The sequence below is a fragment of the Myodes glareolus genome, chromosome 23 (genome assembly GCF_982192425.1).
Source record: "Myodes glareolus chromosome 23, mMyoGla1.1, whole genome shotgun sequence".
NCBI lineage: Eukaryota > Metazoa > Chordata > Mammalia > Rodentia > Cricetidae > Myodes > Myodes glareolus.
In genome coordinates this window covers 6,629,796-6,652,120 of record NC_142048.1, presented here as the reverse complement: position 1 = coordinate 6,652,120, position 22,325 = coordinate 6,629,796, and the positions used below count along the sequence as shown (strand labels likewise).

General features: G+C 44.5%; 1 protein-coding gene across 8 annotated transcripts in view; it reads left to right on the top strand.

Moving 5' to 3' along the window:
* Ints10 (integrator complex subunit 10) overlaps positions 1-22,325 on the top strand; it is a 26,813-nt gene extending 4,488 nt beyond the window's left edge. For 2 of the 8 annotated variants that reach the window (XM_085680355.2, XM_085680358.2), the window contains 13 exons: positions 386-526; positions 3,142-3,313; positions 5,637-5,806; positions 6,820-6,953; positions 8,843-8,999; positions 10,213-10,295; positions 11,127-11,279; positions 11,455-11,563; positions 14,245-14,324; positions 15,684-15,846; positions 16,948-17,041; positions 19,827-19,904; positions 21,955-22,325. In XM_085680355.2, coding sequence (XP_085536481.1) covers positions 386-526; positions 3,142-3,313; positions 5,637-5,806; positions 6,820-6,953; positions 8,843-8,999; positions 10,213-10,295; positions 11,127-11,279; positions 11,455-11,563; positions 14,245-14,324; positions 15,684-15,846; positions 16,948-17,041; positions 19,827-19,904; positions 21,955-22,111 — 1,691 coding nt within the window. In that variant the 3' untranslated portion in view covers positions 22,112-22,325. Of the gene's footprint in view, positions 1-385; positions 527-3,141; positions 3,314-5,636; positions 5,807-6,819; positions 6,954-8,842; positions 9,000-10,212; positions 10,296-11,126; positions 11,280-11,454; positions 11,564-14,244; positions 14,325-15,683; positions 15,847-16,947; positions 17,042-18,958; positions 19,037-19,826; positions 19,905-21,954 lie in introns of all 8 variants that reach the window. The other 6 variants (XM_048442771.3, XM_085680356.2, XM_048442772.3 and 3 more) reach the window with 6 other exon arrangements.

Genomic DNA, 22,325 nt, shown 5'->3' with positions numbered 1-22,325 from the left:
TTTCTGGGGTAAGGTTACTTGTACAAAGAAAAGGAGCTCTTTTATTATGAAATTTAATCTTGCTTTTACCTGCAAAGCATTAAAAAAAAAAACTCTGTGTGATCTTTAGTATTTGATATCTCTGCGGGAATGTGTATAGCATATGTGTGCATATGAAGCATAGTCGTGAACACAGACTCCTCTCTGGCCATGGTGTCAGACCCACGGGCATATTGTCTCTCGGCCTCCCTCCACTGATGTCCTTTGGTACCGCTCGTTTAAACAGTTGTGCCGGAGTGACTCCCCCTTTGTATTTTAGATGCTGCGTTCAGTGAACTGGAAAATGAGTTAGTTTCTGTTAGAACCCTAGTACAAACAACCTGAATAGTTTTTCTCCTTGCAACAGTTTGTGATGTCCTTCCTCTAATAATTAACAACCATGATGTTCGATTGCCCGCCAATTTGTTATATAAATACTTGAACAAAGCGGCTGAATTCTACATCAACTATGTCACTCGGTCCACACAGCTGGAAAATCCGCATCAAGGTGAGTGGAGCATCTTAGCTGCTCAGACTTGGTTTGCTAAAGTCCCTCAAAAGTCCTTCTCTGAATGTGTGTTAGTTTGATAGTTTTCCTAAAAGATGCCTTCAAAGAAAAAGAAGTAGGTAATTATTTCTGTAATCACTTCTACCCCTTTATTGAAATAGTGTGGTTCATAAACATCACACAAGCACCTTGAATGCCACCGGGTGCCATAGCTGAAAAGCCACTTCCTTTGACCAGCCAGCAGTCGTGGATCCTTGAGACACACAAGCACAGTCATCTCACATGTGCTGTTAGCAATTTTACTGTGTGACCATCGTAAGTATACCAAGTTAGGTGGTGTATCCCACTCTGTGATATAGCCTAGAGCTTTCCTTGGCCTGCCAGCCCCAAATCACGACACAGAGACTTATTAATTATGAAAGCTCGGGCTTAGCTTAGGCTTGTTTCTAACTAACTCTTATTGCTTAAATTAACCCATTTCTATTAAACTATGTGCTGTCACATGGCTCATGGCTGTTACCTCTCCTCCTGCATGCCCTGCTTTCTCTTCATCTCCTCTGGTGTTTCTTCTGCACCTAAATTTATCTCCTCTTCCTTTCTCTCTGCCCGGAAGTCCTGCCTAGCCTCTTCCTGCCTAGCTGTTGGCCATTCAGCTCTTTATTAAAGCAATCAGAAGGTATCTTGGCAAAGACACTTCTTCACAATGTAAAGAGAAATATTCCACAGCATTCCCCCATTTTGTTTAAATAAAATGGATTTTAACTGTAACACAGACCTTTTTTTTTTTTTTTTTTTTTTTTTGGTTTTTTGAGACAGGGTTTCTCTGTAGCTTTGGAGACTGTCCTAAAAGTAACTCTTGTAGACCAGGCTGGCCTCTGCCTCCCGAGTACTCGGATTAAAGGTGTGCGCCACCACCGCCCGGCTATCTAGAACTTTTCTTAGCTTTCTCAGGTCCCTTTTTGGATATTTTAGCACCCACATTGGGTACCATATGTTAACGGATTTTTTTTCTGTTCTGCCAGCTCTCTCTCTCTCTCTCTCTCTCTCTCTCTCTCTCTCTCTCTCTCTCTCTCCATGAAACCTTATTATTTATTATGAAAGCTTGACTTGTAGCTTAGGCTTGCTCCACTAGCTCTTACAACTTAACCCATTTATAGTAATCTGTGTTTTGCCTCATGACTTTTTACTTCTTTTCTGTCTTGTGCCTAGATTCATCTCTTTTTTTCTCTCTGCCCAGAATTCCCACCTAGCCTCTCCTTGCCTAGTTATTGGCCAGTCAGCTCTTTATTAAGCCAATCAGAAGGCGCCTTAGCAAAGATACATCTTCACAATGTAAAGGAATATTCTGTATCACGTAGGGCACAAATGTACAGTTAGGGAACTGAATACTGTAGGCAGCAGTAGCACATGGTATTCGTGTATCTCAGAGGTCCTAGATGTATAGAATGTTTAGTGAAGAGCATTGTGTGAGAGGAAGGAGACCACTGGTGGGGACACTTGCCAACAACAGCTCTCGCACAACTGAAATTGACTGGGTGTGGGAGGGCTCAGGGAAGGGAAGGTCTGTGGACTACAAATTCTGTAAACTTGGCCGTCACAAAACAGTTCTGTCTTTCTTTACTGATAAATTGCTACTGTAGCTTTCAACTTTTTGATGTTTCTGAAAAACTTTTGATTTCTTTTTAATACTTGAAACACATTACTTAACTGGAAAAATAGTTTGTGTCTTTATAAGTTTTTCTCTAGGAAAATTTTTTCATGTTTTAAACTTTTATTGAAGTTGGTGGTTTAGGGGAAGGAATGGGAAAGGTGAATAATGCAATTATATTTTGATTAAAAATTTAAGAATTGTGGAAAATAAAGTTTTCTAATATCAAAAAGAAAAAAAGAAAGTGAGAGAAGCACCCAAAACTGTGTCCCTCGGTGACCAGCTCTTCTTTAAAAACAACAAAGGGATAAACGTGCCGTGGTCTGTGCCTGAGCTGTCCCTACCCCCCAGCTCCTGTCCTGAGTCTTCAGCCCCCAGCACCACTGGTCAGGTCCTGCCTGAGGGGTCTGCCTGGGGTGCTTGGGGGACTGTTCCATTCTCAGGACGTGTCCTTGGCGCTTTGCTAGGTTAGTTTTTGTCCCTGATTTACCTCTCAGCATTTGTCACATTCTGCTCTGATGAGGTCCTATGGGTGCTGGTGTCTGCTTCTCCACTCTGTTGGGGTTGCTGAGGCGCCTGCGGCCTTCAGTGGGAGCTGTCCTGGTGTTCTGCAGCTTCATCTTTGCTGTAGCTCTTTGCTCCTGGGTGGTGGTGAGAGGAGCTCCCATGTGACCTTGAGGCTCCAGTTGTGTAAACAGCGCATCATTTAGGGGACCCCATGGAGGACACTGGGACTAATGTGTCAGGTCGTACTTAGCCTCTTGAGTGAGGATTTAGATGTTTGGCTCCTTTGTGTAGTGCCATATAAATACTTAGTTAGGAAAAGGGGGGATGTATAGGAAAAGGGGGGGTGTATTATGCTCAGTACTTTTGTCTTTTGATTGAAGAGTCAAATTTTTTTTCTCTGTCAAGTACCATATAAATAAGTAATGATATTAATTGTAGGTTACTTTTTCTCACGTCTCAGGTGCACAGGATACATCTGATTTAATGTCGCCCAGCAAACGTAACTCTCAGAAGTACATAATAGAAGGCCTGACTGAGAAGTCATCCCAGATTGTAGACCCTTGGGAGAGGTTGTTTAAGATTCTGAATGTGGTTGGCATGAGATGCGAATGGCAGACGGATAAAGGGAGACGGTAATGAACAGTTTATTCCAGAATTGCTCGTTAAATCTTCAGTGTGTCATCTCAGGACCCTTGTACAAAACAAAAGCTTTTAAGAAAATCAGCATCATACATAGATACTGCAGGGCAGTTTTGTAGCAGTCACCATTTATGCAAGAGAAGAGGGTACTTTTTCATCTTATCCAAGATTCCCAACTGTAGGGGATCCTCAAATTTCTGAGCGGGGCTGGGAGAAGCTCGAAAGGTAAGTGCTTGCTTACAAGTGTGAGGAGCAAAACTAGAGCTGGGCAGTTGTGACAGCTGCTTGTAAGCCCAGCACTGGGGAGACAGAGACGGAATTCTTGGGGTGATCTGACTGTCTAGACAAGCTTGAATTGTCTTGTTCGAGGTCCAGTGAGAGCTCTTTTCCCAATAAACAGTGTGAGAAGTGAACAAGAAGGACTTTCGGCATCAGCTTCACAAGGACGTGCACTTACATGACCCCAATACCACCCATAATCTCTGCCACACAAGCAGTAAGACAGGACTGAGTGTGGTGGTGCGCGTGTTTAATCCCAGTGCTGGGGAAGCAAAGGTAGGCAGATCTCCGAGTTCTAGGCCAGGGTCTGCAAAGCAAGTTTCAGGATAGTACTTTACAGAGAAACCTTGTCTCAAAGAAAGAAAGAAAGACAGGAGGGAAGGAGGAAGGGAAAGGTAAAGAAGGTATACATACAAAAAACATACAAAAAAACCCACAAAAAAACCAGTAAAAAAATAAATAAATTTAAAAAGAACATATTGAGAACTTGATCCTATCTTATTCATGCAGAGAAAAAAAGAAGTTAACTTGGCATGCTTCTGTCATGAGGTTGTCTTTGTTCTTAGCTCCAGGTCAGAAGGGGAAATTTACCAGTCATGCAAATAATAAAGAATAACTTTAATATGAATAAACATGTGTCAGAAGAACTCAAGTGGCTAACACAATGACAAAAAGATGAGAAGTAATAAATCCTTAGAGTGGAGAAAGATTAACACTGAACTGTTGATAGGGATGTAAATTAGTGCAGTTACTATGCAAAATAGTGTGGAAGGGCCACAAAATCTGACAGTAAATCTACCTTTCATCCAGCTGTGGATTCCAAAGGGACTTAGCATATGAAAGAGACATCTGTATGTTTGTTTGTTACTATACTGTTTTTAGTAGCTATGATATGGAATCAGTCTAGGTGCCTGTGAATGTATAAAGAAAATGGGAGTCTGATAGAGATACATTATAACATTATTCAGCCATAAGGCATCATCTTGCATCATTTTTGGCAAAATAGGTGAACCTAGATGACGTAAGTGAAGTAGGTCAGATATAGGCAAATTCGCCACGTTCCCTCTCATATGGACGTTAGTAAATGCTATTTGGAATGTAGAGTGGTGATCGTGTGTGCTTGTGAATGGAGTTGGGAAAGGAAGTAGCAAAACGTCAGCTAACAATATCCAAATATAATTGTTACAGAAAAATAACTTCTGATTCCTACACGCAGAAGGTGCATGGTGAGTCACAATAGCTTAGCTGCATGTGGTGCTGAGGGTTGAACCCAGGTTCTGCTTATGCCAGGCACGTTCTCCATTGCTGAACCACAGCCCTGTAATAGCTGATTTTATGTTTAATTTTCATAATTGCAATAGAAGAGTTTGAAGTTTCCTAATTGATGGTATGGAAGCTGAAACTTAATTACCCGAGGGCCAGGACTGGTGGCACATGCTTTTAATCCTAGAACTCAGGAGGCAGAACAGGTAGATCTGTGAGTTCAAGGCCACGTTGGTCTACATAGTGTATTCCAGACCATCCAAGACTGGTCTCAAAAAGCCCTGTCTCAAAAAGAAACTTAATTGCCCGGATTTGATTTGCATATGATACATCTGTATAAAATGTTACACTGGGCCTTTGTGAATATACATATAGTTTTTTAATGATTAAGGGACTAGAAATATTAATTACCCCATTGATTATATACTGTATTAGATTATCACAACATATCACATGAATTCGTACAGTTAAAGTAAGTTTTTAAGGGGCTGGAGTGATGGTCTAGCAGTTGAGAGCACTGACTGATCTTCCAGAAGACATGGTTCAATTTTCAGCATCCACATGGCAGCTCACACCTTCTACAACGTCAGCTCCAGGGGATTTGACACCTTCATACAGACATACATGCAGGAAACACCATGTATATAAAATAATTTTTTAAAGCTTCATTTTACTTAACGCCACAGCAGTTTCTATGCCCAAATACCTACAGCTGCCTCTGGCAACTGCAGCGTTTCTCCCAGGCAGTAAGGTGAATTTGTCCCCTTCTCCCAGGAGCTGTAGCGACATCCTGCACCGGATGAAGGAGCTCTGCAGGTACATGAACAGCTTCGACAGCGAGGCTCATGCCAACTATAAGAACCAGGTGCTCTACTCCACGATGCTGGTCTTCTTCAAGAGTGCGTTCCAGTACATCAGCAGCATCCAGCCATCTCTCTTCCAAGGTTAGCTCGCTCGCGTGCGCTGGTGTGAAACCCGAAATACTCGTTTAGTGCGGATAAGAGGGAGACAGAAGTATTTTACAATATTCTACTTTCACTTGTTGTGCGATTAAAAAGTTGTAGGGTGGTACCAGTGCTCTTTGTCATTGATGATTTAATTTGGTTTCTATTGATTAAGTTTTTATATAACTATCTCTCACTAGGAATTCCTGTATTAAGACCTAGAACTAAACTAAATAGGGATATTGAATGCCTGTTTGAAATGGAAATCAACACTTTGGAGGATGAGAAGGGAAAAGCAGTTCAAGGACAGCCTTGGCTACATACTGAGTTTTTTTTTAAATGTTTTTATGTTTTGTTTTCAGAGAAAGTGGGCATTTAGTGGGTTATGGAGAGGAAGGGAAAGGGGACAAGGGAAGAAGGGGGAAGAGCAGAGAGAGAGAGACAGAGAAACAGAGGGGGAAGGGCAGAAGTGGGGAGAAGGGAGCAAGAGAGAGACAGAAAAGGAAGCTACATACTAAGTTTGAGGCCAGGCCTGGACTACACATGAGACCCTCTCTCAAAAGACTAAAAACACAAAATCAAGAAAGAAAACCCTAAAATGTAGATTTCATGAAGATGCACAATAAAGATTTAAACAAGCTATTTATATATATTGTGTGTTAACTTACGGTTTTTCATATGTTCTGTTTTGTTTGAAGCATGTAGTTATGCTGTGCATGTAATGTTCATGATCATTTTATACCTCGTGGTCATTGTTTAAACACAGATACATGAGAGCAAATGCAAGGAAGGAGCAGTCACTCCTTTCCAGCCCTGAACTGGCACCTGTGTAAATGATCCAGCACATGCATGATCATGCGGCCTTTCTTCCTGTGTGTGGACATGCGCTTGTTTACCTAGTCAGGGTCACGCTGGCTGTATTTTTGAGTTTTATTTTCATGTGGCACTTGACCTGCTCATATTCACCACTCTTTCTCTTCATTTGTGACGTTCCTGTGTCCTCCTCTGTGTAGGTCCTAACGCCCCAAGCCAGGTTCCCCTAGTTCTGCTGGAAGATGTGGCTAATGTGTATGGTGATGTAGAAATTGATCGCAGTAAACACATACACAAGAAGAGGAAGCTAGCTGAGGGAAGAGAAAAAACCATGGTAACCTTTCCACTTAATTACTAACATTGTGTGTGCCATTTGTAACGTGATTTTGGAGCTAAAAGTAAAACTTACTAGAAGACAGTACAATTAAGTTAGTTGTCTTCAGTGGAGGCCATTTTGTGCCCCTTCTCTCCCTGGGTCACCTGACAATGTCACAGCTGTGGTTGTGTGAGAGGGATTGGTATTGGCTGTCTGGGTAGAGACCAGGGATACAGAACAGCTCAGCATCCTGGGGGTGTCAAGGTCTGTGAACCCTGTTTTGAGTTACTTAACCATGTTTTGACTGATGGGTATTGGTGAAATTACACAACCCCCAGGGAACCGTTGGCTGGAGTAGGATGCTATGATGGCTTCAACAGGCTTCAGGGTGGAAAGAAACAGGAAGGCTTTCTTCAGCTTTAGAGACGGTCTCCACCCAGCCTCACTGCGTGTGCTCATAGCATGTGCCTGGTAGCGCACCAATGCTGGTCCTCTCCTCCTAAGCACTTCTCAAACTTCTGCAGGCTGTTTGGAATCCATAGTGTCTTCCCTGAAGTTTGGGCTTCTTTGATAAATGTATGACCTAGTTTGGAAGCAGAGCTGTCTTTCATAGGTTGCAACACTACCAAATTCGCCATTTACAATAGTAAATAGGGTCCTGATTCACTACTCCTTGGTATGAAACAGGGCTCTGATGAGATAGGATATCCAGCGAATTTGTGTGTGTGTGTGTGTGTGTGTGATTTCTGCGTTGCACAAGTGTGTAGGTAGATTTTCCAGGTATGAGAAGCCGCAGGAGGACACTAAGATCTGAAGGCAGGGAGGATGGCTGTCGGAGAGGAGGCACCTGGGACCCAAGAGACTGCTCAGTGGTTAATAGCACCTGGTTAATAGCTCTTCCAGAGGATCCGAGTTCAGTTCCCACCACCTACGTCGGGCAAATGCTAACTCTCTGTCTCTAGCCCCAGGAACTCAGCACCTGTTATCTGAGAGCACCTGTAGTCACTAGGGCATACCTAATGCAGAGATGTACACTTACACATAGTTAAAAATAATGAAAATAAATCTTTATTTAATTTTAAGGAAAACAGGCATCCCAGGCAGTGTCGTGTGAGGTGAGCTGCGGCTGTGTGCTTCACTGCAGCCTCTGCTACAGTGACTGAGTGTGCTGAGAGGTGGGATGGTTTAGCTGGGGCCGCTGACATGGTCAAGTGATTGGGCAGAAAAACCGACTGAAGAAATTGGTGACAGTGGGAAGCCCAGTGACCTGTGTGACCTTGACTGTTTCGTTAGCGTCTCTAGACCTGCCAGTGATGTTTATGACAGTGGCCTTTCTCTGCAGCTCTCTTGGTTCTTTGTCTGTATGACAGAAAGAGTGGCAGAGGTCTTTACTGTAAGACACAGATGGCATTCCAGACTCACACCTCAGCAGCAGAGCTAAGGGGGCGGGGGTGTTGTGGCCCTGGGCACATGTGTGCAGAGAGCAAAGGGGGCACTAACAGGCAGCTGCTTCCGTCTTAGGGAGTGGGCTTCTGTTTATTCTCTTGTGTGGCAGACTGTTGTAAGGAACCAAATTAATTAATGTCTCGTTAAGGAAATGAGAAACTAAAGTGAGTGCCACTTACTCACTATCTCTCAGTATAAGAATCTGTTTTGATTTGACTTTGATTAAAATGATGTTTTGAATTTATAAGAAATCAACAAACCTAATTTTAGACATACATCTTGACAACATGAGAATGTTAAGATGACAATCATGTATTGATCATTGGAGATCAGTACTAAATTGGAAATATTGCACATCCAATATTCTTTGATATAAAAGACATAGAAGAGCGAGAACAGTGACTAACATTGCAGCTGTGATGGCATGTACCACTTCCAATGAGCTGTGCTCTTCCCATAAGCAGAGTTCAGATGATGAAGAATGTTCAGCCAAAGGAAGAAATCGACATATTGTTGTCAGCAAAGCGGAGCTCAGCAACTCCATTGAAGTGCTGGAGAGCTTCAAACTGGCCAGGGAGAGCTGGGAGTTGCTCCATTCCCTGGAATTCCTGGACAAAGGTGAGTGTGTGCTGGTCACTGACACTGTTCAACCGTAACAGATCAACTCTAAAATGTCGTCTTTTGGAATGTCAGCTCTCATTGCCTATTGAATCAGGTCTAAACCACTCGCTCAGTTTATAGGGTTCTTGTTTGATCCGGAAACCTATTCAGTTAACCATGATCTCTGAGTTCCTCCTAGGCCAGCGGGGTTGGACAGAGTGGAGGGCCGGTGTTTGCTCTCCTCCCTGTGTCTGTCCTGCTGCCTCCTGTCTCGTGCTCTGGTTCTCTGCCCCCCACGCTGCCTGTGCTCTGCAATGTAGAGGGCGGTGCGGCTTCTGTCTGCCATCTGCTGTGTTGCCTTGGACATAGAGAAAGCCTGTGTTCTTTTTTGAGACAGGATCTCAATATGTAGCTCTGGCTGGCCTGGAACTCATAGAGACCTCCTGTCTGCCTACCAAGTGCTGGGATCAAAGATGTGCATCTCCTTGTCTACTTGGCTGCTTCCTTTTGAAGGAAGATAGAAACGATTCATGTGCCTGCTTTCTAGGGCTCACTACTTCCTTGCTAACCAATCACTTTTGCTTTCCTGTGAAATCAGGGCCCATTGATTGCCTGTTGGGTATGAGCGTGCATCCTGTGGCCTGCTCGCACATGACCAGACAGCCCCCTGTCAGATGTGCTGTGTTCTAGTTTCTAAGGGAATATAGCCTTGCTTTCTTTTGTTGTGTTTATTGTAGATATGACTATTTTGGAAGAAGTTTTCTTTAGTCATAAATTGATTTTTTTAAAAAAAGATAAAATGAGCAGTAGGGATTGCATAAGACCTTGTCTTAAAAAACAGAACAAGGTACGTGGAGTGATACTTGAAAAGTGTAGTTCTTGGCATGTAATATGTGCTTACAAACACTGGTGTATGAAAGTCCTTCTTGGATTAGTAAAATGGCTCAGCGGGTAAGGCAGCTGCCAACAGATCTCATGGCCTGGGACCCACATGGTAGGGGGACAGGACCAATTCCTGCCACGTGTGCTCTGACCTCCATAACTGCACCATGTTGCACATGTGTACCTAAAATAGGTGTGGGAAAAGACTCCTTGCGTGTCTGCTGTTACAGCCCGCTAGATTGTTGAGGCTGAGAGTAGCCCTCCATCTCTCATTAGTTGCTGTGTTTTTCTCTTTGCTGCCTGTGTGTTCACCAGCTGAGGGTGAATTTGCTTTCAAATTCTCACACAGAATTTACAAGAATTTGTTTGGCGTGGAAGACCGACACCTGGCTGTGGCTAAGAATCTTCCTCACAGATATGATCATCTACCAGGTACTGTGAGCGGCATTTCCAGCTGCTGTGTCTGTGCAGGGTGGGACTGCTGCAGACTGCCTTAGCGTCCGCGCTGTGCTGTGCTCCGCTGCCTGGCCACGCCTTGGAGGATTCTGTGGTTGAGATTACAGTCCACTTTCATCCACAAGTGTCTCATTTCCTTGCTGACTTTTGGTGTGTTCAGTCATGTTCCTGCTCTTCCCTGTGTATAGAAGCAAGAACCCAGACAGCCGTTTTTATCTCAGTCCTCTTGCACCTTAAAGATAGCGTAAATACTTCTCAGTTTTCTTAATGAATATTTGTCCATTTTAAGTTACCATACAAAATATAATTTGCTTCAGTTGATCTCCACCACCTAGCAGCCGTCTTTGTGCTGTTCTACTTCCGGCAGCCTCTTTCTCTGCCATAAAAGTTCTACCACCCCCCCTCGGCTTTTCTTTTCCTCACTTGTGGTCTCATGACCTCTACCTACACCCATACCCACGTGTAACCATCCAAAGCTTGGATCCCCGTATGAGAGAGGGCATGTACCATTTGTCTGAGTAGGAGCTTTCCTAAAACAGCACCGCTACGTCAGTGTTCACTTCTTCCCTCTGCCCTGCTGCCATCCAGCCTAGTGCATTGTTCTGTAGCTGCCAGAATGGGGAGAGCGGACAATTGCTACCAAGCTGTTGCCATGGACAGCTCGCTGCTCCTGTCCTTCATGAGTAGCTAGCTGGTTCTGTAGAAATGGTGCATCTAAAATGTCCTTTACCAGAGATTCTGTGCCACCTGTGTGTGCGTGTGTTTTAATGTCAGTGTTTTTTCTCTTTGCATTTGTGTCTTTCCAAGGGTCAATATAAGAAGGCAATAGCCAGTCTGCATCACTTAGCAGCTCTCCAAGGATCCCTTTCTCAGCCACAGATCACAGGACAGGGGACTTTGGAACACCAGAGGGCGCTCATTCAGCTGGCAACCTGTCACTTTGCACTGGGGGAGTACAGAGTAAGTACCTGGTGGCTCAAGGGGCATTCTCAGAGACTCACCATTGTGTTCACCATTGAGTGCTCAGCCATTCACAGGAATGCAGCCCCCTCCGCACGCGCTGTCTGCCTCTGCGCTGTGGCAGCTGCCGTTCGCTCAGAGCCTCACGCTAGTGCCTGTGTCTTCTCTACTGCAGATGACATGTGAGAAGGTCCTGGACCTGATGTGCTACATGGTGCTACCCATTCAGGACGGAGGGAAACCACAGGACGAGCCCTCCAAAGTAAAGCCCAAGTTTAGAAAAGGTAGAGTGAAGTCTTGTTCTCTGTCACAGTTGTTTTAGGGCCGTGGCCGAGACATGTCACAGTTCCGAGTGAGGTCAGAGCACTGTGTGCTGTGGAAAACGAGCCCTCCAGGCTGTGTCCATAGCAGCTGTGGCTCTGCACCTTCTCCAAGCCCTGAGTCCACTTCGTGAGTTTGTCTCGGAAGAACGTCCCTTTGTGCACTAGGTGGCATTCTGAGCTTTACCTGATGCCACATTGCTAGGAAAAACTAATGCATAGCTAATCATCTAAATTTTCATCAAGGAAGTAAGAAATAAATATGCAGATTAAATATGAAGACAGTAGAAGACGGAAATAATCATTAGAGCAGCACTGGGAAAGTGAGTGAGGCCAAAGGTTATTTCTGTGATAATACGCATAAACTTGGTACAGCCCTAGCAGGTTTGACCCAGAAGACAGAGGCCTCAAATTAGAAATATCAGGAATGAAGACAGTATCACAGCAAATCCTGGTTACATCAAAAGAACAATAAGAACAATTTTATGCCAAGAAAATTTTTTTTATGATTTATTTATGTGCATTGGTGTGGGGGTGTCAGATACCCTGGAACTGGATTTTTAGACAGTTGTGAGCTGCCATGTGAGTGCTGGGAATTGAACCCGGGTCCTCTGGAAGAGCAGTCAGTGCTCTTAACCGCTGAGCCATTTCTCCAGCCCTATGCCAAGAAATTTTAAAAATTAGATGCAGTAGGAAAGTTTTTGATAAGCACATCTTATAAAAGAAATGACACAAAACAAAATAGAAATCTGTTATTATAGCAAAAGGAAATTAAATTTGGTATAAAAAAACAAAAACAGACAACACAGACTGGAAAAAGCAAGGCTGTTCAGCAGTGGTCCTGAGTGAGGGCAAAGGAACAGCTGTCCTGTGCTTCTGAACGTGAGTGTATGCGTGGAGGACAGCATTGCCGGGAAGATGGCCTCATTACCCAGCGGTCCCTCGTTCCTAGCATCACCTCCAAACTGGTCTTTACCCACTGGCTCGTGGCTTCCAAATAGAAATGTTCTCTGTTGATGAACTGAATATTCTTGTACTTTGTGTACAGAGGAGGAATGCTGAAAGTAAATGGATGCTTCATTTTAGATATGTACTGTGTTAAGGAGGATTCATGTGTATAAAAAGGCATTTATTTTTGCTACTTCTTGTCTGTGATTACAGGAAGATTTAAGATATAAAGAGTACAGGCCATAATGAAAAGGATTGAGATCTTAGTTTAGATGTCAGTGCTTAAAGTTTTTCCTATAAGTACACATGAAGTCATATATAAACATGTTTGTGTTTAAAGTGAAAAATTAGAAATCTCATGAACAGGCTGTAGTGTCTATAACTGGATGACTGGATGGGAGTCGTGTGTGTGTGTGTTTATTCATGTATTTATGTATGTATGTATGCATGCGTGTATGTGTGTGTATATGTAACAATAGAATACCACATAATCCTGGAAATTCCTTGACCAGCGCTACATGTATTATGACAAACCTGAAACACAGAAGGTGGAGTAAAAATGTCAGTTTACAGAAGATACCTATATTATGACACCATTTGACTTAGTAGACTGAAAACTTGCCAGACATTTCTGTGTGTTGTTTGTAAATACAAACACCTGTAGCAGACACATGCAGATTGCATAGGAGTGACGTCACCACACTCAGAATTATGTCTGCCCTGGGACAGGAGAAGAGGGTGACATTAAGATACTATAAGGAGCTTCTTCTGGGCCAGGCGGTGGTGGCACACGCCTTTAATCTCAGCGCAGTGGGGGTGGGTGGTGGGGCAGAGGCAGGCAGATCTCTGTGAGTTTGAGGCCAACCTAGTACAAGAGCTAACTTCCAGGACAGACTCCAAAGCTACTGAAAAACCCTGTCTTGAATTTAAAAAAAGAAGAAGAAGCTTCTACTGGTTTTGTGGTAATTTAAATCTTTAAAAATTAAAGCCAGATGTTAACATTTTATAAAACCAAGAGACAGGGGGCTGAGAGATAGCTCAGCAGGAAAGAGCACATGGTGCCCTTGCAGACGACCTGAGTTAGGTTCCCACCGCCCACATAGCAGCTTATAACCATCTGTGACTCCAGTGCAAGGGATCCGAGATCCTCTTCTTACCGCTACAGACACTGCACACACGTGATGCCCATATAAACATACCGGCTAGATACTTACACACAGAAGCTGAGTGACAAGCACATTGGGTTTGTGAGATTCCCTCTATATAATGTTCTACATATCTGAAATATTTTATAATATTTACTTAGTAGGGTAGGAAAGAAAATTGAGAAATGAGGGACTGGAGAAATGGCTCAGCAGTTAAGAGCATTGCCTGCTCTTCCGAAGGTCCTGAGTTCAAATCCCAGCAACCACATGGTGGCTCAGAACCATCTGTAATGAGGTCTGGTGCCCTCTCTGGTCTGAAGGCATACACACAGACAGAATATTGTATACATAATAAATAAGTGAATATTAAAAAAAAGAAAATTGAGAAATGAAATCTTGAGACCAAAAATCAGTGTCATCATCACAAAATATAATTGTGCTGTGTCGCGAGTTCTGCAGCTGTTGTTTATCTTACTGAGGGAGTGAGTGACACGTTTGTCAGAGCCTTTCTCTTTGACGGTAGCATTCACTAACAGTTTGGCCTTCTGCTAGGTTTGGATCTGAAGCTGCTGCCCTGTACCAGTAAGGCTATTATGCCCTACTGCCTGCACTTGATGTTAGCGTGCTTTAAGGTGAGCTTAAAATGGAAATAGCAGGAAACGCATTGCCTTTGAAATATGTCTTGGTAAGCTGGCACGACTAAGCTTTGTTTGCGGCTGTTTTGGACTTTACCAGGCAGGTGGAAAGTTTTCCTGTCCTAGGAATTAACAAGTGTTCTTTTGGCTTTTGGTGGTTTTTGGGTTTTTTTTTGTTTTTTTGTTTTTTGTTTTTTTTAGTTCAGCTGCACTAGGCAAAGGTGAGCAGGAAATAAACCCCATCCTTGAGAAGGGTAGGGGTAGTATGTAGTAGAGCAGACAGACAAATTCCCTTGCCTGCTATGGTTGGTATACAGTAAAAAATTTTGACATTGTATGTATCAGAATGTATTAGCTACAGAAGAAGGCAATATAAATATTTATTAGGGTCATAGATGTATGAGGAGTTAATTCTTTTAGACATGAAGGTCACCACCAGCAAAGGCCTAGTAGCACTGGGAAGCTTCCAAGACTCTTGAAGACACAAACCTTGGCTGCAGTGGAGTGGAGCCTTGGGGTGGGGTTGTCACTGTCACATTAGCTTGTGTGCAAAGGGTAGCAGTACTGCTTACTACTTTATGCAGTGGTCCCACACTAACTTAATCACTAGAGCTGCTTGGGGCAGAGAAGCCTTCTGAAGTGTGTTTTTTTGCAGCTGTCCATTTCAAACTGAACCTTTAGCCTTTTCTGTAGTTCACACCTTATTGCTTGCTATCTTTCCTTCTTCCCAGTGCCATCTCAAGCCTTCTACTACAGCTTCCTGCCCATCTTTCCACTCACCGTTGTTTCCTAAAAGATGTCTCTAAGGTTGAGAAGATGACTAAATTGGTAGGGTGCTTGCCCAGCACCCACGAACCCTGGGTTCAATTCCCAACACAGCATAAACTGGGGCATAGTGAGACATACCTATAGTCCCAGCACTTGGGAGGCGGAGGTAGGAAGATCAAGAATATCCTCAGCTATCTAACAAATGTAGGGCGATTCCTGAGACCCTGTCTTAAATAAGTAGAACAAGAAAAACCAATAACAAAAGTTCCTGTTTATTCTCTTCACTATGTAGGAATACTCAACTTTATCTCTGATTCTCAAGCTCAGAAACTCCCAGTTCACTTCCCCTGTTCATGTCCAACTCCGGTATAAAGACGTGTCAGCCTCATGTGCTGCGCCCTCAGAGGGAACCTGGGGCCTCCTTTAAGTCCACCCTCCTTAGAAGGGTGTTGTTCAGCAACAGTTTTGTTATTTAAATAGTAATGATTTGTAGCCTATACTGACATATGGAGCCCCTTTTAGGAAGTGATACTTGGTGTGCCCTAGATGTCCTAGATTTATTTTTCTGCATGAAATTTTGTCTTACAGCTGAGAGCTTTTACAGACACCAGAGACGACCTGGCCCTGGGCCATGTGATTGTCCTGCTCCAGCACGAGTGGCCGCGGGGCGAGAACCTCTTCCTGAAAGCCATCAGTAAGATTTGCCAGCAGGGGAATTTCCAGTATGAGAACTTCTTCAGCTATGTTACAAGTATCCTTTGTCTGGATTAATCACAAGAACTGCCATCATACTGTGTGAACCTCTGGCAGTACAGATACTGCTTTTACCAAGTGTGGGAAGGGAGGAGTGAGGATTCGAAGTGATGCTGTGGCAGGTGCTTGGTGAAAGTCAGTGACGTTTCAAAGATAGAATTCAGGGAATCGGGACTGTCGTTCTAGCTAAGTTCAAGAAGGCAGCCAAGATGCTTACAGTCAGAATAGCCTACAGGTTCTTAGCAAGCCTAGGGCAGTTGGTTTAGCATAGCCTGCAATAGTTCCTTGGCCTTTATCTGTGGAAAAAGTGTCCGCTGTGGCCTCTCCTTGGACAGAGGCTGCCCCTGGAATCAGTTGTTAGCACTAGGCCTGTGCCATGACAGCTACCAAAGGGTTTACGCTGATGAGGCAGTGTGGCTTTGTGAGCTGTTCATGAGGGAAGACCACCTTTGAATTGAGGGGCACCCTGGTTTAGCTGCTTTCATTTCACCATTTCTCAGAGTCCATTCCCTCAGTTTGCAGGGTATGTGTGCTACATATGTCCCAGTGCCTGAGCAGTGATTTTTTTTTAAAAAAAGATTAATGAAAGTTATATAACTTTCCCCCAGAAGAATGCACCATCTAATATTTCACATGGGATTTTCTGGGTTCTCGGACACTTCCTTTCTTGAAGCATCTGAAAGACCTTGTCTGCTGGGTCTGAAGAAATCATCTTTCTTCTTATGACTCATACATATCCTGTCAGCCAGACCATCCTTCCCACTCCTACTGCCTCTGATTTCTTGAGAAGAAATTTCTCATGGCCATGTAGAACCTGTTTCAATATCTTCGTAGGAAAACCATGTGTTAATGCCTTTTAGTCGGATGGGTTTGGGGATTGATGGCCCTGGGTTACACAGCCAGCCCCGCCTGGCGGAACTTGTACCGAGAGTTCTTCTCATAGGGCCATTTGGTTAATGTGAAAATCAACACCTGTCAAGACCTGACTATGGTGTTAGTTGGAGGACAACAGCAGCTTCCTCATCTGCTGAGAGCCTGTTCTTTCCCTGGGAGACCGGGACAGCTTGTTCCTTGTTGGTTGACCTGAATGTGGCTGAAGACATTGACATGCTGGAGGAATTTGCTTATTTAAGGACCCAGGAAGGAGGGAAGATTCATCTGGAGTTACTCCCAAATCAAGGAATGCTGATCAAGTAAGTAGACAATCTTTTGTTCTTTGAAGCTCTGTGCTCACCTTTCGTGTGCTTGCATGACTTCTTTGTAAGTTTCTGTACTTTTTGTAAGTTTAATGGAGAGGAATTCAAAACTGGTCTCTGTTTTCGAGGGTCCACATGATTCTAGGTGTCTTTTAGAGACTTGTGCTTCTTAGCTACATTTCCTGGGGTGGGGGGGGACACAAAACCATTGGGGTATTTTTGTTACTTTTGAAATTTTTTACTAGAGATTTTTCTATATGCCTTTTCCTTTCTGAGATTTGGTATTCACTTCTGGTTAGACATAAAGTGATTTTAAATGAATGCAGCCATGCTTAACATGGTACTGGATGGGGCTACAGGTTTCCTTTATAACTGTGTCTGAAGCCCTTCCAAGCTTCTCCATGGCTTACACAGCTCAAAGTGAACGAGCTGGTTCTAGTGCCTCTAAAACACGCCTGCCCCAACAAATAATTGTGCAAGCGTTTGAGCCCAGGTGTACCCCTAGCCCATAGGACACTGCAGAAAGCCCACGTTGTCGCAGATGAGAACCTAGTGGCCATCCATGATTTTTAAATAGCTCATAAATCTCGCTTCTACCCTCAGTCCTCATTGCAGTTTGGCTAAGATCCTCTCTACTGTAAGCGCCATGTGCACTTTATACACTTCCTTCTGGCTTCCTGCATAATCAGTGTGTCTGTAAGTCACTGTCAAAGCGAAGCCAAGAGACTGAACCCAGAGCAGGGGGAATGCATGGCTGAGACTGGAAACCTCATCCATCCCTCAGTTTGGGCGGAAGCAAGTCTTTAGTTATTGAAAGCCATAGTCCTCACTTTGTCTTTGTAGAGTCCTAGGGGTGTTGGAGGAGCGAGGTAAGAAATGCTTCTATTAGGAATTTGGCTTATGATGGGCGTTCCTTCCTCATTATACCTTACCAAGAGTAGGGCCCAGTGGAATCTTCCCTAAAGAACAGAAGATCCCCTCCCCATGCTGTAAGTGATATTGTATGTCTTCAACATTTCTAATAGGGAACTGAGGTGATGTTTAGGAGCAAATGAGGCCCTTTGTAGAGCGCTTAATCAGGATGTCCCAGACACTGTCTTCTCCCCTTCTCCATCGACTACTTTGGTTTGATGATGAACCAAAGTCATGGGGAATATAAACTGTTCCAAGTGTCGTTAACCATGTGTGAGAATAGATTACTTCTATATGTGGAAACCCAGGTAAACTGTTTTCTTTAGGAACTCCTAAGTTCCAAAATTGATTATGCAAACATATCTTTAAGAAAACTTAGTTCATCAAAAGCTCACCATTCAAATTGTCATAATATGTATGGTCTTAGAGTCAGACTCTTCCTACAGAGGGCTCCATCTACAGAGAATCGCCCCATGACTTAGACAATGCTTGGCTATCTGTGGCAACATGAAGGAATGGCTCCAGTCACTGAGCTGGGCCTTTCTTTGCCCATGTTGTCTTGACTTGAACAGTGTTAACCTGCACATGTCCCGAGGACTCGGAGTCAAAGTTAGGACCTGTCAGTTCCAGTGCTGCTGGCGCTGGAGGAGGCTGCTTGCCCAAGGAGGCGTCCGTCCTGCTTTCCAGGGCTCCCCCACCTTGATCAACCTAACTGTAACTTCCTTGAACTTTCCTTAGAAGACAAGCCTCCTAAAAACCCACAGTTGATTTAACCTGGAAAAAGGGTTAGGGCTTGTTACCTAGTGACCTGACCTTGTAGGCATGTTCTCTGTAAGGGTCTCACCATGGATTGAAATCTATATTTCAGATAACCTATCTCTAAATGATGCCAAGAGATTCTAACTGCTAAGACAGAGCTTTGACTGACTGAGGTGTGATTAGACTCTTGAATAAAACTATCTATATTCCTTTTCCCTTGGGTTCCAAACAAATTCTCTGAAGCCATTGCAGACCTTTTGGGTGGTCCCTCCAGATGAGTGGCAGAGATGTTGTGAGCAGTGTACCTCTCCTCCCCTTGGGGTAAGGTTGTGAGTCCGTCCTAGTTGTAGCATCTCGGATGCAAGCAGGTACAGTACAAACATGGGGCACCTGGTGCCAGGCCAAAGGAGGCATAAGTTCTTGGTTTGTTATATAGGTATGTTGTTCTGACATGTGCTAAATGAGAGAACGTTTTTATGCTGATATCCTCAGTACCATAGCTGCATTAGACTAAATCAAAAGGGAAAAAAATCTCTTGAGTGATCACCAGCTAATGTGTTAAATCTTCGTTACAGAATTCTGCAAGACCATGGCTCCCAGCCTTGTTTTTCCCCCAAATCTCAAACACCCTTTCTTTATTGAAAACATCACCAGCCCTTCTGGGTCCTCTTTGAAGGACCTCTCAGTTTGGGGCTTCAGTCCTGCTAAGGTGGCTAGCCAGTGTCTCCAGGTGTATTGCTGGGACCGGCGTGGGCGTGAGAAGAGTGAGTGAAGGAGGCTGGGTTTTGAGTCCTGTCTTCTCAGATATTCCCCTCCCACTGCCATCTCGTCTCCCTCTTCCTCACTGATGCCTTTTTACTCCAAGTCACAAGTGGGAAGAGCTCTGGGACCAGGAGCCAAGATGCCTCTACACTGGCACCAGCAGCGGGTGCGGTGGGGCCCTCAGCCTCTCCCAGACCCCCTGAAGACACAGCACGGCCAGGGCTTGTGGAGGTTAAAGTCCCTGTGCAGTCGCTGTCCAGTCCTGTGTATCTTCTCCGCAGTGTTGTTTTTGCGGTGCAGGGTGAGCTGGTGTGGGTGTTTGAATGCCGCTGTTTGCTGTTTTTTAAAGGCCTTCTAGCCCTCCCATGGGGTTACTGCAGCAGGAATTCTTACCTGTGCTTCAGCCCAGCATACAGACTGCTGACAGGTACCAAGTGGAAAACACCTGCTCATAGTGTGCTGTCTGTCAACATGTTTTCCCGCCATGGTTCCGGCTCTGTCCCTCGGTGCTCTTTTCATGCTTTATTTATTTGTTTTTAATTTGTTCTGCATTCCTTGGCAAACCATCTGGTTGTAAATATTGTAACATTTTTAAGTTTTTTTTTCATGAGTTGCCAGTGTGTTTGTGTTGAATTTAAAAATCATTATGGATCTGGGGGGAGAAACAAGTTTGCTAAAACTGCATTATCTAAGTGAGTACCAGAGGAAGTGCGAAGCTGCGATTCCGTTCTCATGAAACCCAAGGTTTTGAGTCATGAGTATTTAAATACGTTGACATACATGTACCACAAGCAAACTTTTATTGTGGATTTCCATATAATGATCAGGACTTTTTTGCTCTAAACAGATTTTCACACAGCTTTCCCTGCCTTAAAGCAGGCTGCTTTGTTTCAGACCTTACCTTTCTGAATTGGCAATATTTAATAAGTTAAAATGATGCCATCCTACTTAGCTAGGTTCTCCTCTTCTTAAGCCATATCTGCAGTCATGTGCCATGTAACACCAGGAATACAGCTATCATGTACCATGCTATTGCATTGACTCAAGCCAAGCTGCTGTGTACCCAGGCTGTAGGGGACCAATGCAGCCCATCACTGTGTGTGGAGCCTGACTGTAGTTGACATCATCCAGACTTGCATAGAGGCCCTTATGCATACATAATTGTTGTGCATCTGTCAATGTATAGAAATGGTCCTCTGCCAAGCAGAGTGCAACAGTTAATTGTGTCTTTAGGAGTATTAGGGAGAGTTTGTCCTCTGAAATATGGCCTGTAGTTGCATGTAACTTGTCTGGTTTTGGGTTGCAGCCCAGGGACCCAGGACAGAAGTTATCGCAAGGCAACATAAAACACTGTGCACTTGTTTGTGCCCCAGGAGACCCAGACTGAGTTAGTCTCCATGCAGACCTGTTTTCCCGCTCCCTTCTGCCTCCCTATAAAGCCTTTAAGAGGCGATGGTTGTTGCAGCGCTGTCTTCCCCGGTCTAAACAAGCCTGCACGGCGGTGTTGCCGCTCCTGCTCACTTCCTACGCAGTAATGTGCCTTAGAGACAGGAGCGTTCAGGGTGGTAGCCACAGCCTGTTTTCTCACGATGTGAAAGCCGTGTCACTTGGAAGAGTCAGGGCATGGGGTGGGGAACAGATGGGTTTCGTTTGTCTAAAACTGTTACGTTACCAAACTAGCAGCCAAAACTCCTCTGTTTGTGGTTGAGTCCACTGAGTTTTGCTGACTTTTCCTTTCCTCTGTTCATGTTGTCCTCACTTTATGGGATTCTGTTTGTCCTTTCCCGTCCTAACGCACGGCTCTTGGGGCACAGTTAGACACCTCTTGGCTTTTGCTCCCACTAACCCACCACAGACAACACGCACCTGGAAGGCTCTGCTCTTGAGAGAACCTCACAGGCAGTGGGTCTCCCTTTCTAGCCTGTGGCACGGTTCTGTCTCAGGGCCCCAGGGCCCCTACTTTTTCTGCAAGAGTCTGGCTGGACACAGCACTCACGTTTCTGTGGAGAGAGGCCTGACTCAGCACCCCAGCAACTGTGTGGAGCATGAGTTTTTGTGGACCAAGGCCCTGCCAGAGAGCTCCGTGGTGATTAGGACGCACTTGGTCCCTCCTCCTGCTGTTCTCTCTGGAGTCTGTGGCTTGGTCTCCAGCACAGTGAGGCCAGTGAGAATGGAACCTAAAGCACCCAAGGCACTGCGTTGTGTGAGCTTCAGGAGTTCAGAGGTGAAGCAGGTGACATTGCAGTGGCTATTGGCTGTATGAATGACCCAGTCTAGGGCAGGAAAGATGTCTTCCTAGTATGAGACTGAGAAGGATGGACAGGAGTCGGTATCTGGTTACAGCTTTTCTTTATAAATTTGGTGTAAATATGTGACTCCACTTAGCTGTGAGGCAGGTTGGTTCCTACCCAGGTAGCTCTGGGCTGTGCTGCTATTCTCACCGTGGTCTCCTTCTGTCTCCCTGTCGCTGACCTCAGGCACCACACGGTCACTCGCGGCATCACCAAAGGCGTCAAGGAGGACTTCCGCCTGGCCATGGAGCGCCAGGTCTCCCGCTGCGGTGAGAACCTGATGGTGGTCCTGCACCGCTTCTGCATTAATGAGAAGATCTTGCTCCTTCAGACCCTGACCTGACAGACCTTTGGCCGCCCTCTGCCCAGCTGTGTGACCAGTCTGCCTGACCAGGACTGATAAGAAGCAAATACCCGAGTTCTAACTCCCTTCCTTGGTTGCGTAAAAGTCGGTCCCAAGAGTGTGGGAAGTTTTTTCTATTTTTAAGAGTTTAGGTTTTTTGATTTGTATAAAACAAGAATCAATCCATTTTGTAAATAAAAGTCCTAAAACTTGA